Here is a 15,467-nt window from a genome sequence, read left to right as displayed (position 1 = left end):
CAGGGGATTGTGCGTGCGCGGCGCTTCCCCGCCACTGATTGGGTGGGGGTGCGGGGCGGTGGCGCCCGGAAGTGACGTGGGCGCTGCCGGGCGCTGCCGTACGAGCGGAGGTTAGCGAGGCGCCTACCGCGGGCCGGGCCTCGCCGCGGCCTGCGCCACTCCCGCCCTCAGGTGAGCCGGCCGGAGCGGGTCTCCGCGGCCGAGAGGCTCGGTCTGTCCGCCCGGGGCTCCCTCGGTGTCGGCAGCGCCTCCGTGCCCGTTTGCAGCGTGGCGGCGAGCGCTGTTACACCAGCGGCTCCGCGGAGTGCGGGCAGAATGGAGCGGCACCGTGCTGCGGGGCAGGGGCGGCCTCAAGTACTCGGTGGGTGGGGGGCGGCCACCCACCCCGGGAAGATACTGGTACAAGCGGAGCGGTGGCGGAAGGGTGTCAGTCCCGTCCCGGCAGTGCCGGAGCTGGCGGCGGGGTGGCTGGTGAGAGATCCCGGTCCCACGAGCTCCCCGCAGGCCGCCCGGGAGAGGTGGGGGGGTCCGCGCTGCTGTTATTTCCGCCGGGAGCCCCTCGGCAGGGCGGCCCGGCTCTGCCCCGCGCCCCTCCGCCCCCCGGGCAGCCTGCGGGCACGGGGCTAAGGGCAACGGCTCCCAGATCCTAAGATTTCATAAGCCAGAGAGCTTACGCTTGTAACTTATTTCTTGCAGTTGGCATGCGGATTTCTGGTTTTGGCATGCAGAAGATGGTTTTTGTGATGTGTCGGGTGTTTAGAACCAAAGTTAGCTCGGCGCTTGGGGTGGGTGCTTTTGTGGTTTTATGCTGTGTAGTGAGTAACAAAACTAGACGAGTTGCTGACTGCATCCAACCATTTTGTACCTTAAATAAGGAACTAGCGAGCTCTTAAATTCTACCGTGGAACAGAAAAGCGCCTGGAGCTCTTCCTGCTGTTCACATAAAGAAAATGCTGTGCTCTGCATCACTTACTGGGCATTGTTGCATACAGTGGTTTCAAGAAAAGTAAAAGCCTTCATTAAGTGAGCTTAGGTATTTACACTTCTAGTTAACCTTTTTATTTCCAACAACTCTTTCCCTGCTCTTCAAGGTAAGCTTTACCTACAGACTGTGAAAAGAATCTGATAGTCCAGAGCCTAGGGGCAACTATTTGATTTTTTTTGTGAGTGCGGATTGTTGGGCTAGTGTACCTTCTTCAGGGTTGGTTAACATTCCAGCCTCTGTCTTCTTGCTCAACAAAAAAATAAATACATGCAATTGTGTGGTGTGGGCGAGCATTGCCCTGCAGGAAGGATGCAAGATACACCAGTAGGCATCTCTACCAAGTTGGTACAAAAAGTTTTATTTCTGCAGAATAACTTAAGTGTAGCTATATATAACTGTTCTTACAGGTTTTGTGTCTCAGCTGTAGTTATTCCTTTTGCCTTCTGTGTAGTGTTACCTTGTGTTTTATGATTTCTACATATTTGTAGAATCAAGTTAAGAACTGATTGCAAACATAAAAGGAAAATAAAGTTTTAGCTGTTGAAAAGCTTCCCTCCCCAAACAAATATTTGTGCTGCTTAAAATACTTTCTTTTAGATAGGTGTTTTTTTTCCCCAGTATAGAGTTGTGAACTTGTCTTTTAATGGGTGAGAGGTTTTCTATTCCTAGCTGTAAGCCTTCACTTCTCTGTCGATGCTATTATGCTCTGTATTTAAATGTTGGCAACTAATTTTATTCTTTCAGATTGAGCGCTTTTTAGGTAGGCTCACTGCAAATTAGATGTCAGTTAAAGAGCTGTAAAAATGAACTGCTTAAGATAAAAGTAGTGAGTCCTTGAAGTTTGTGTAGTCATTTAGTAAATCAAAATTAAATCAGCTTTTCAGTTCAGAAATTGGATGGTTGCAGTGTTCTCTGTAGAACTATTGTTCTGTTTCCTCGTGGTCCAGGATCCTGACACATTCATACTCTCCACCCTCTCACTTGTATAATAATTCAGTCTGAATAAAGAACTGAAGAACTGCTACTCCAACAGGTAGTGGTGGGCAGCACCATTTGAATTGTAACGATACTGAAATTAGAGCAAGTATCATAATGCCTTCAAGTGTCACGACACAAACTAAAATTTTGTGGAAGAAGTGTTTGGAGGTTTTGTGGAGCTGTAAGTAGGAATGAGCATCCTTCTCTCTGCCCTTGCTAGTGGTGTGGGGAAGTGTGGGTAGCTGCCGGTGCTGTGAGGGCGTGGAAAAGGTGATAGATACTAGGATGCTTGACCTGCCCACCTGGGACCACGCCTTGCGCACCCTGGGAAGCACCAGCTCCCACCTCTTGCATCTTGATGGTGGTGGCAAGGCCCAGCTCCCGGTCTTCCCTGGGTCTGATCTCTCCAGAGGGTGAGGGCACGTCCACTGGGGGGTTTCTGTCACAGTGGAAGACACTCTGTAAGGTGAGGCGAGGATCTTCCCCTTCTCCTGTGTTCCTCTGCCTGTGCGGAGTACAGTAACCTCTGCTTCTGCACATAGGGCCCAGCCTGCTCTGCGAGTCTTCCCTCTGTGTGCGGAGGGAAGGCCTTTTCTGTTCTGGGCAAGGAGGTGGGAATGGAGAGCTGGTCCCTGCCTGCCTGGTGGGGCCCTGCCCACAGCACTGGTTGGAGGGGAAGCACAGCAGGGCTTGGCTGCACCACAGTAGCCCTACATAGTCCGCCAGGCAAGTAGCACAAAGTAGTTTAAAAACTTTTAAAACTTTCTTGCAAATGAGCTGGTTCTATTCTTTATTTCAGTTGCTGTTCAGTTCTCTGAAATACCTGATATAGAATCCTGTTGTTTATTAGGTGTTTCAGATAATACGCTTTTTACTCCAGAACAACAAGAAAAAAGGTGGCAGTTGTTTTATTGTTGTTGTTTTAAGTCAAAAATTAATATAGTATATGCTGTTAGTAAACATTTGATTGTCCTGGATTTAACTTGCCTGAAAAAACATAGTGCACAGGGATTGAAAAAGTAAATTGGAAAATAATAAACCTAATTAAGATAAAAGCAAAAATGGAAAAATATTTTTTTTAAATGTTACGTGTGGCATATCTAAGTAACATGACTAATGAAGCTGTTGAAGTGAAGCCCTGAGTAACGCGTTAAAATTCTTGTTTGTCACAGATGGACCAGTCGTCTCCAACCTACATGCTTGCCAACTTAACCCACTTGCATTCTGAACAGCTTCTGCAAGGCTTGAACCTCCTTCGCCAACATCACGAGCTCTGTGACATTATCCTTAGAGTTGGTGATGTCAAGATCCATGCCCACAAAGTGGTGCTTGCCAGCATCAGTCCGTACTTCAAAGCCATGTTCACTGGGAATCTTTCTGAGAAGGAAAACTCAGAGGTGGAGTTCCAGTGCATTGATGAGACGGCCCTGCAGGCCATCGTGGAGTATGCCTACACGGGAACTGTGTTTATCTCACAAGACACTGTGGAGTCGCTTCTTCCAGCTGCAAATCTTCTTCAGATCAAACTGGTAGTGAAGGAGTGCTGTGCGTTTCTTGAAAGCCAGCTTGATCCTGGAAATTGCATCGGGATTTCCCGTTTTGCAGAGACCTATGGCTGCCACGACCTCTACTTGGCTGCTAACAAGTACATTTGTCAAAACTTTGAAGATGTTTGTCAGACGGAAGAATTTTTTGAGCTTACACATTCTGAATTGGATGAAATTGTTTCCAATGACTGCTTGAATGTTGTGACAGAAGAAACAGTTTTTTATGCACTAGAGTCATGGATCAAATGTGATGTGCAGGAGCGACAGAAGTACTTAGCACAGCTGCTACATTGCGTTCGGTTGCCGCTGCTGAGTGTTAAGTTTCTTACGAGGTTATATGAAGCAAACCATCTCATTCGTGATGACCATACTTGTAAACATCTGCTAAATGAGGCCCTAAAATACCACTTTATGCCTGAACACAGACTTTCCCACCAGACCATGCTGATGACACGACCTCGCTGTGCCCCTAAAGTTCTTTGTGCTGTAGGAGGAAAAGCTGGACTGTTTGCATGTTTGGAAAGGTAAGTAATAGTGAAGTTGTAGCAGCACTTGAGTGTGTGATGTTCCCGCATGTTTGTTATCACCTTTGGGTCAGGATTAAGACAGTCATTGAAGAGCTGTGGTCTGCAGGATTGTAGTTACTGCTTTCCTTCATAAGATCTCTTTAAGTAGATTGAAAAAAAAGACAAGCTCTGAATTCAGAATGCTCTTTGATTTCGCCAGTAATCTGTCACAGGGTTTTGTTTGTGCCAACACAAATAGCTATAAAATGGGATTTTAATACTGTTGATTAAGAATTTGGTTAATAATAGTTTGTACATTACTTCTTTATCCTTTCAGGTCTTTTCACTTTACGTAATTTTTTCCCTGATCTATTATTATTGCATACAATCAAATCATGAAATTTAACCTAATATATGACAAATATACTTTCTGATAACTCAAAAGTTACTGGAATTAAAATAGACTTAATCAGGAAAGAGTGAAGAGGTAGTTCTTAGCCGTGTCACATTCTTGGTCAAAATATAATCATGACTTTAGTCTCTGCTGGCAGGAACAGGTATGTGCCCATCTTTCTTCACCCGGTTTACAAAATGATTTTATTTTTTTAATTCATATATAGATATATTTATAAATAAATAAAACCAATAATTCTCCAATTACTGGAGTACATTGCTGACACTAGTGGTGTGAGCAAAAGGAAATAATAGGGAGAAAAATAAATTTCTTCCCTGTACTAATATGGTTGGGTTTACTGATAACATTGTACTAACATTACCAGAAATAGTAGTTAAACTATATGTGGGTCTGTGTATATCATGTACTTACAATTACACGTATAGTGCTTTGATGTCGAATGTACCGTTATCAGCTCGGTAAACGTTTTCTGTGTTATAGCAGATTACCCAGACTGGTTCCACAGCTGAATTCTGGGATAATAGTTTACTCTGAGATACTCTCTTCTGTGTATATAAATATACTTAAAAGCCTGGGAAGATCTGTATATTCTTTTTTGCTGTGCTTAGAGATGTTAGTTATTTAAAATTAACTTTCCTGATAATAAGGATCAATAGTAAACTAGATTTTGGAACTGGGAATTGTTGGTTTTATAAATTAAAAAAATAAAGGGAGCTTTATGCTTAATAAAAAAATCTGTTTGAGTGAATAAACTCCATCCTCTGATATTCCTCAGCTCTGTTTCTTTCACAGCTTCTTCAGTGATTGTAATGATATTACATAACAATGTAGTTTGGATTATTTTAATATTTAAAAAAAATGCTCTTCACTACTATTAACCATGTTGTAATGTGTACAAAAACTTCCTCTTCTTTAATTTATTATCCATTTTAGTCTTTCCTAAATTATTGTTTCAGTTAAGAATTAAGGTTAAACAATTGCTCTTGACATACAATAAAAGAAGTCTCGGATGGATTAAACAGAGCCCTAATACAATTACAATTGTGAAGTAGGAAACCTTAATTTCACTATTCTTGTTCTACTTTTCCTTTTGACTTGCAGGAAGGCTTGTTTTTCATTTACAGTTAGCTGCTGCTGCTTCATAATAACAAAATTACACTGAGTACTGCTCTTTTCTAACCCGACTGTTGATATCAAGAGCCAGCGTGCTGTTTCGGCAGTCTCTGCTTTTGGGTTCTTAGTGACTATCAGTGGCTCTCCAGTGGCTTCATTTTCTTGTACGTTTTTTGAAGGGATCATTGTAGAAGAATGGCTGCAGAAGCGTGGCCTTAGAATCTCTGAAGATCTGCACAATCCAGGCCTGGTATTAGAATAGGCCTGTAATCAGAATTGTACTGAAGTTGCTGTGCTGAAGTTAACAAGAAAGGTGGCCTTGAGCTATTCCTGAATCCTGAGACCAAGTAATTATGTTGTGCCAACAGGCCGTGGCTGTAACAAGATACAGCTGCTGGGAAAGCAGGTGCAGGGCCAAGAAAGATAGGGACCGGTATGGGAAAATAGGGAGTAACAAACTACAAGGCTGAAGCACAGCAGCACAATTAGCTACATGGATAGAATGCTTATTTTAGACACGGTAATTAGGGGAGTGAGAACCGCGCGTGTTTAGAGACTACTAACCAATTATATTTCTGCTTTACGAATGTGCATGTGTATTGGTTGTATATAAGTAGCGTTAGAAACTAATAAAGTTGAGCAAGATGCATAACTCATATTGAGCGTCTTCTTGACTCCGGCAAACCCTTCTTCCAACAGATCATATTCCCTGTGTACTAGATATTCTTTTAAGTCATTTAAGTAATTTATTAACTATTTAGGTAGACTGACCTGACTTCATAAGTGATAGGCTAAACTCGCCGTATTTTAGCACTGAGTATAATTAAAGAAAATGCAAATAAGCAGTATTTTGAAAACAGACTTTTTCAAATTAGTTTGTTCTAATTTGATATTTTATTTAAACTATACAGTACGTGTAAATAGGTATTTACAAAACTACAAATGGCACTTTCTAAATGTATGTTTGTACATATGTGTAGGCATGCACTTCCCCCTCTTAATTCTCCTTTCTCTCCCATCTCTGTGGCTGTTCTGACTTCCACCACCACCACCACACCCAGTTTACCCTCTGGTTTATATTTTTTGCTTACCTCAGTCACAGCCTACCTGCAAAAGCTGCTGTGGCATCAGCACATCAGCAAGTCTTCTCTTGCGTTATCCATGATGCTGTCGTGCCTTCTCCGTGAGTCTGTCTGGTTTGTACTTCCAAAATTCCATCATCTTAGGTCTCAGACTTAGTGTTGTGGCTTCTTGCTGCATCGCTGCATCGCACTGGATGGTGAGGCCCTGGGGTTTTAACTCATCAGAACAGTAAACAACATTTGATTTTAGCTTACATTTGGGCTATTGGAAGAAATAGCAAACATCAAATGGGACATAGGAAATAATCTTAAGGCTGTGTTCCTTGATGCTCATTTGCACTTCACAGAGCTTTAGCAAGTTAGGTGTCACATAATCTTTGTCTTTCTGTTTCAGTGTTGAAATGTATTTTCCCCAGAATGACTCCTGGATAGGCCTGGCACCTCTTAGCATTCCCCGCTATGAATTTGGAATATGTGTCCTAGACCAGAAAATATATGTGGTAGGAGGGATTGCAACCCACGTGTGTCAAGGCATCAGTTACCGAAAGCATGAGAATTCAGTGGAGTGCTGGGACCCTGATACAAACACTTGGACATCTCTTGAAAGGATGTTTGAGAGCCGGAGTACTCTGGGAGTGGTGGTTCTGGCGGGAGAACTCTACGCCTTAGGTGGCTACGACGGGCAATCTTATTTACGAACTGTAGAGAAATACATTCCTAAAGTGAAGGAGTGGCAGCTAGTGGCCCCGATGAACAAAACAAGAAGTTGTTTTGCTGCAGCTGTCTTGGATGGAATGATATATGCCATTGGTGGTTATGGTCCTGCCCATATGAACAGGTATGTGCCTTTGATGTGTCTAGCTTGATATCGTCGGCTGGAAATCAGCAAAACTCACTGTTAAGCTTACGTTCAGCAACTATTTAAAAATATTCTAAGATAGATTGGAAATCCACAGTGTAGCTCATTAATCCTTGTTGGGCCGTATCAGTTTAATAACTCAACTGGGAAATCTTTATTTTAATTTATCTTTACTTGTTCCAGCTCGGAGCTGGTTTGTCTGTGGGTTTTGTGTGTTGTTTTGTTTTTAAATCCTCAAGAAGGAAAAATAGTAAAGACAAAGACACATACACATATTACTAAGCAAGGTGGTGCAAGACACCTGACCTTGCACACACCCAAGCTGGTTAACTCAGCAGAATAACATGTGGGCTCATGTGCTCAGGCCCCAAGGTAGTGTCTTTGTGTCTGTCATGGTGTTGCATCTCGTTTACTGAGGTCTCTGGAGAGGCTTGCTTAGCACCTTGCCAGTGCTCTGTAAATCCTTGTACCTCAAGCCTGGAAAACACTAGGATGTGTGGCTAGCTTTAACATTGAAAGCGCTTGTTGAAATGAGTATAATTTTCCACGTGCTTAATATACACAAAGTAAGTGTTTATCTCGGCTGGAATCTTAAAGTAGTCTCAATGATAATAGTGAAGTTCAGGATGATGTTACTGGTCTGGCCCCTGGGTAGAACTAGGATTCCTTCAGGCCTTACACCCACGAGGACGTTTTCTGGTACCAGCACAGCTCTTTCAATTGTTCTGTTCCACATCGCTGTCTACAGATGGACAGGAGCATTTAGTTAGACCAAAAAGTCATTTGTACTCTCTTTTCTTTATTAAAATGGGAACAAATCAGCCATATGGACCTCCAGGAAGCAAATTAATAAAATACAAATCTAAATAGCTGAAGCAAGATTTTTATTATTTATTACAGGAAGGGATACATGGATTGTTTAACAGTGTAGTGTAATGACATTACACTATTCATTAATGGTACTTACTTTTTATACTTGATATGTTTCTATATAAAACAGTTTATGAAGCAAAGGATTGGTTTCCAAATAGGAAAGTATAACTAAGTAGTTTTCATTCCGTTACTGAAATACAAACCAGCAATAAGTTAAACTGTTTGGTATGGTTGTGACAGGATTTTATGAAATGTAACGTGATATCATTCTGATGCTCTATATTTTAAATTGAGCTATGTGAACAGTTGAAATACTTAATAGACCTGGAAACCATCTCCAGAAGTTTTCTGTTGACTGTAGGATTTCCTCACGTGAGAATTTGACCAGCAGTAATTCAGCTGTGCTGATGCCTCTTGTGGTCACTCAGCTCTGTACCACCTTTGTACCATACAGAACTATTAGCTTGAGTAGGAGCTTAAAGCAGAGTCAGAAGCAGAGTAGAGCCTGTGTATGGGGAGTTACTGGGGGGTGCTCACTCCACTGCAGCCTTGTTGCCCAGACTGTAACAAAGGGAAGATGATCGAGCTCTCGATCTTGCCAGAAGTGGTTCCCAAAAGTTGAACGCTCAGTGTACACAAGGCTTTTGGAAGGGAAACTTGGTAACCTCCTTCCAGGAAGCGTGAGACTTACCACTGCAGCGAGAGGAAATGTCTTTATCAAGCTGGTACCTTTAAAGAGAAAGCTCTTAACAGCGTTAGAATTCTACAGTAGCCTTACTCCTTCACTCTTTTTCGGTCAGAAAAGAATTGCTAGTAGCTCCTGTAGAGTTAATGGAATCTGATATTTAATTGTTTGCCTTTTTAAAAGTAATTTACTTTATTGAATAATTTTGGGTTTATTAATTATTCAAGGATGTGAGTAATATGATATACCATACAGTCACTAGATTCATACAAGCACTACGGTGTAATTAAGCACCTTTTTTCCAGTGCTGTACTGCTTCTGATTTTTTTCTCCTCCCCTTTTTTCTGCCCCTTCATGCTGTGCTTCGGACAGGGAATGGCTGTGTGTCACGAGTGTCTTAATGGCTGTGACCATCTGTACAGCTCCAGTGGTGAAAATTAATAATAATGATAATTATGATAATTCATTTCCATTTTATCCTGAAGGCCTCTTCTGTCCTTAGTCTTTTCGTCAGCCACCTCTTTACTACTTTTCTTGAGGAATATGCTCTCCACATTGGGTTTATTTTTTGCCTGTTATTTTCAGGCAAGCCTCAATTAAGTTTTTGATTTGATGTGTTACCCAAATAGATATACTTCAGGTCTGCATTGTGTCCATTTTTTCATGGGTTGCTTTTTTTATAAATAGCAGCAATCATCCTTGGAAGACCTTTCAGTTCTGAGGCCAGCTTTGAAAAATCTTGCTTTGTTTCACTATGTAACCTGAAGATCCAGGGTAGCGGCATGAAGACATCAGAGAAGCAGCTGAACTGCAGTTGCTGTGTTGGGATGAAATATGTTAAAACTGCTTTTTGGCAATGCTCTGCTGAGAACCTCCAGCTGCTTTTTGTTGTCAAAGGACCCTAGGATGTGATTGATTGCTTCTGAAGTGATAACACTGGCGTTAGCTTCTTGTGTGCTACCATTGGGTAGTACAAAGCAACTACATTGCAGAATTTTCCATCAGCTCAAGCCCTTTCTCTTTATGTTGCATTATTGCTGTGTGTGGTAACGCTGGTTGACAGAACTAGATGTACCTCTGACAAATGCAGATTGCTTGTGGAGTGAAATTCAAATGTCACTAAAATCCAAGCCTCACAAGTTATTTGTTTGTGTTTGCAGCATGGAGCGTTATGATCCAAGTAAAAACTCATGGGAGACAGTAGCTTCGATGGCTGATAAACGAATAAACTTTGGCGTCGGTGTCATGCTGGGCTTCATTTTTGTAGTAGGTGGACACAATGGTGTGTCTCACCTATCAAGCATTGAGAGGTATGATCCTCATCAAAATCAGTGGACTGTGTGTCGACCCATGAAGGAACCCAGAACAGGTAGGGACATATGAAACTCAGCAGTTAACTGTGATATCCATTCAGAAATAAACTGTTTGACCTCAGAGAAGCTGCAATAAAGTTGCAGTGACTTGTCTACAGAGTGTTGCATTTCATCTATAAATATATATCACTTAATGAGCTGTGTGAAAGAATAAGTATTTACTCATTTTTAATTAGTCCAGTGTATTAATACAGACCTGTAACAAAAATAATATGTAGTAATATTTCTACTCTACCTTCCATTTCTTCATTGATTCTGAGTGCATTTCAGCAATGCTGTGGTTACTGTTCTGCTGTATTTTACTTTACGCTGAGACTCAGTACTGCATCCCCTCTTCTGTCTCCCTAACAAGGAGCACTGGGACAGAAGATCATTGCTTTTTTTATAGGAAAGGATGCGAGAACAGTAAAAAAGGAGTGTAAGACCAGAACAGAGGGACTCTTAATTTACACCTGTTTTCTTTAAAAACAGCCCAAAATAGAGGCTGTGAGAACTTGTCTGTTCAGCCTTGAGCTGGTGTGAGGCGAGGGAGAGTGTTCAATTAGGAACAAAAGTACTACTTATTTCCATGTTTGGTGATCATGCAATCTATTTGAGATTTATTGGGTTTTTTTCCCCCCATAGGAGTTGGTGCAGCTGTAATTGATAACTACCTTTATGTAGTTGGAGGTCATTCAGGGTCATCCTATCTGAACACTGTACAGAAATACGATCCCATCTCGGATACCTGGCTGGACTCTGCTGGGATGATGTACTGTCGATGCAATTTTGGTTTGACTGCACTTTGATGAAAATCAGAACTTTATGGACCTGACGCAAAGGTGGAGCTTAATCTGCTTGAAAACAAACCCTGGTGGTGGAGACCATAAGCTGCATTTTCTGAAGTTGGAAGGTTGGAGGAATGTGGTGAAGAAATGAGGAAGGATTTGTTTTCTTCTGGTATTTGGCCTTTGTTAGCGTAGTGACATGGGCAGAAGGAACGGAAAGCTTATTTACCGGCTGGGTTTAGATAGCGTCCTGTTAATGGCAGTGAATTTTAGAGAGTACTGTACATGCCTGGGATATGATTAGAAAACTTACTGTGTATCTAACCCTTTCACTTTCTACAGCTTTCTCTCTTCCTCCTGCCTACTATAAAACATGAAGTTTACTGTGCTTGGGTGGGAGATGTGTGAATGTGTTGTATGACTGGACAGTTTGCTGATTGTTGTCTGGTTGTGTCTTCATATTAAGAAATTGCCAGTGCTTCATAATTTTTTTTATGAACAGTAACTAAAGGGCTGCCTTGTTTCTGTATCTCAAGGTTTGTAAATAACAAATGCCATAGTATGTTGCCTGTACACTCCCCTTTGTTACCTGCTTACTGATAGGAGGGCTGGGATGATACTACTCAAAAAAATGAAGAGGCAAGTTTATTGCCTCTTAATGAAATATTTGGATCTGGTGAAGAGAGATCACGTTTTTATCTTTCCCTTATTTTTGTGGATAAATGAGTACTAGATTAAATGACTTGATCTTGCTAGTCTGCTGTGTCTTTTCAATGGTAATGCACGGAAAAATTACAACAGTAATGCATCAGAAGACGCCACAGCAGCATTCATAGCATGAAATAAAATAAATACTCAAAACTGAATCCATCCCATCCTTCTCCCAAGCGCACTTGTGTCCATATTTCGTATAACTTCCTTTTTTAAAAGAATGTATGACTGCTTTCTCAGAGTGTTCAGATATAAAAATGGTGCTAAATGTAGGACTTAACAATAAGGCTGTTACTGATTTTAGTGCAGTATGCATAAAGCATGATTGTTTTGATTGTTCTAGTGTTTTTATTTGCTTGATACATTTGTGCCTATGAAAACTGTCAAGAATTACAGTGTGCTGAACGAGCTCTGTTTGTTACATTATTTTTTTTTTTTCAGATCTGTTTATTGTTCTCACAAATACATACATAGGGAGTGAATAGTGAGATCCCATCTTGGGTTCTTCAGTCTTGCCTTTGACACAAGTCGCAATGAATGAAAAGCACAGGGCGTAGTTCGTCATCCCTGGTGTGTCCTATGCCATGGAATACTGAAGGTCAGTTCCCGTGATTAACCAGAATCTCAAGAGATAATTTGTGATAGCCCTAAACTTAATGAAAGTTTGGGCAGAGAAATAGAAAGCCATGCTGTGCGTTACAACCATTATTTAAAATAGATGACTGAATAAATATGAATTTTAGCTAATTTAGAATGTTACAGTTTGTCTTCTGCTTTTTAACTAGGAATCATGGTTATCTTGAATTTCTGTTTTATGTTTGTATGTGTATTGCCAGGCTTAGTACTGAAGAATTCTTCCTCCAGAGTTATTTTCCCCTTGTTTAATGTTAATTTAATGTTTCCCCCTTTTTTTTCCAAGCCCATATAGTATTATTTTTGAAGGTGCAATAATATTTGAAATAGTTGCTTTAAAAGCCATTTTGTTAAAAGTATGCTAAGTGGAAGGGTTTTGAGTGTACTTGATTTATTCTAAGCTCCTGCAAAGCTAATTGCAGCCAGGCAAACAGTGGTGTTCCTTGTTCTTCCATATGCTAATGTTCAGATTTTAAACAGTCAAGGAGACAAGGGTGTTTTCACCATAAAACATTATTTATTCGTAGGTAACAGGTGTTTGCACAGATTTTACAATCCTGCATGTATTCTTCAGATCTGGTAGAATTAAGCAGGACTTTAAAAGCAAATAAAATAAACAATTTCAGCGTTTTCCATGCAGTTTGACCCACTAAGGTTTCTAGTTATATAGCAATAATAGCATAATTTAATTATTCCAGTGAATCTGTTGATAGGACACAAGTAGGTACCTGGTTGTATGTTGTGTGTTTGTGCATGTGGAGGAGAAGGAAGGGGAATAGGTTTGGGGCTAGGGGTTAACAGAGATTTTTCAGCCTGTTGCGTAGATTGCCTTCACATTCTGTTCAGGTAAATGCACAAGCGGAATGGTTACCTGTGCTGTTTTACTTTTCAGTCTGTTTCACGGAGATCCCATTGATTATCAGATTTTCCAATATACACTGGAGATAAAGATGCTTAATAAACTAATATTAAAATAATAAAAATTACTTGCCTAAAAGAGAAGCTTATGCCTTTTACTTTTTGGAGGCTTTCCATGCAGTTCATTATATGCCATACCTTTTAGAGTTTAACTCCAATAGGAATTTATGAATGAAGATGCTCATATACATGTTCTGATCGGAAGTATTAGTAAACACTGTTTCCAGTTAGTAGACAGTGATATAGCAAGGTATAAAAGGTGTTTTGGCTTCATCAGAACAAAAAAATCCATAGGTCAGGGTGGTGTTGATGGTTATTTAATATGTATATAAACACCTTTGATTTATGGAAGTCAAAGCACTTAAAATGGCAAAATGCTTTATTCTCTTTACCTAGGCAGTAGTAACGTTAAATTAGGTTGTAGAGACTGGACCCTTATTGTGTCACATGGTATTGCTAAATTTAAGATAGCAGCGTAAACAATTTTTTTAGAATGCTGGCTTGGTATGAAAAATGGGGAAAAAACATGTAATGAACTATACTGCTGTTCTTGAATAAACTGTTTAGCTAGACATGGATTGAACATGGTATCAACTTAGGGATTGTGTCACTTAAAATCATGCCATCTTCACTTTCTGTTCTGGGTGCTTGTCCTGTTCACTGAAGTGCTTGGTTATAGGAAGAGCAGACACAACAATCAGTTTAAATCTGCATTTAAAGAAGAATACTCTCATTGTAATGTCTGTCTTGCAGTTTAAAAATTAGGGACCTTCAAATAAGATGTCATACAACTATAAATTATCATCCAGTTCTATTTCTTAATCACTCAAAATTATCTGTAAAGCACTTTAAAATGGGTATGAGTTTATATGTGTACATCCAGTTCCTGAATTTTTGCGCTTTTTTTTTTCCTTCTCCAGTTACTCATCTGTAAGCTTCTTGACAGTCTCTCTTACTAGGAATATGCTTTTCTTTCAGAAAGTCTTGTTGAAATTCCTAGAGGGGAAAATGTGTCCAGTACGCATTACAACCAGTTAACTTGTTCTGGAAGATAGCGTGTTACTTTTGTGAATTTGCCATCTGTAAGTCCCCATTCACTATATGAAACAATGCAAAATGTCCAAACTTGCCTTAAATTCTTGATATTTTAACTGAAACACAAAGAACTGGATGATAATTCCTATTTTTTTGCCTTATGCGCTGTGCTGTATTTTAAACCCAATGATAAGTATAATTTTTAGCAGGATTTAATAATTGTACAGAGAATACCAAATTGTACTCGGAGTTGACCAGAGTGCTTTGGTTGAGAGTATAAAATGATATATGTAGTTTTGTGTACGTAGAGTGTTTTTATGTGTACAACTTTTGTAGCAGCAACGTTCTGGTTTTGTTATTGTTTACAAAAGTGGCATTTGAGTTCAACAGGAAAATAACTGTAACCTGCATTCTCGGTCTTTACTAGTGTTCTCAATGTGTTTGCTCTTGTGATAATGCTCTTGTAAGTATTGTTGTAACTGTTTCATTGAATGTGAAACGATTTAGTAAATAAACATGGGGAAAAAACCCCTCACTGTTACACTTCTATTGGATGGTGCATATAAATAATGCTTTAGCTTTCTCTTCTAAGCCAGTAACATCTCTGTGGGTTGTTGATCAAAAATGGTGATGCCTCAGTGCTGCAAGGTAACAGCTAGACCCAAGGGCAGGTGGGACAGAAGGACAGTTGCCCTTTTTGGGGAGGGTTGAGCTGCCTGGAAGACCCTGACCTCAATAACAGTGTTACTGGGTCTTTACCCCATTGGTATTAAAAGCTCTGGAAGAGGATTTTAGTATGTGGCTTGCTATTTTCCATCTGCCCCTGTAGCTGTAACTATCACCTCCCTGAGGAACCAGTAACCATCAAAGGAACAGAAACCCACTTGTTCCCGCTTTCATTGGCGGAAGAGCATGCTCTGGAAAGCTCTCGTGCAGACTATTCTCTCCTGGTAAAGACCCAGTAGTCACTGAGTGAGTGCAGAAACG

General features: G+C 40.6%; 1 protein-coding gene across 1 annotated transcript; it reads left to right on the top strand.

Moving 5' to 3' along the window:
• Positions 1-43: 43 nt before the first annotated feature.
• KLHL28 (kelch like family member 28) lies at positions 44-15,021 on the top strand. The gene is made up of 5 exons (XM_040601394.1): positions 44-171; positions 3,136-4,034; positions 7,021-7,464; positions 10,204-10,412; positions 11,041-15,021. Exons 2-5 carry the CDS (start codon positions 3,136-3,138, stop codon positions 11,202-11,204), a joined length of 1,716 nt encoding a protein of 571 aa, XP_040457328.1. The 5' UTR covers positions 44-171; the 3' UTR covers positions 11,205-15,021.
• The last annotated feature ends 446 nt before the right edge of the window (positions 15,022-15,467 follow it).

Source organism: Falco naumanni, chromosome 7 (assembly GCF_017639655.2).
Source record: "Falco naumanni isolate bFalNau1 chromosome 7, bFalNau1.pat, whole genome shotgun sequence".
Lineage (NCBI taxonomy): Eukaryota > Metazoa > Chordata > Aves > Falconiformes > Falconidae > Falco > Falco naumanni.
This window is presented reverse-complemented; position numbering and strand designations above follow the sequence as displayed.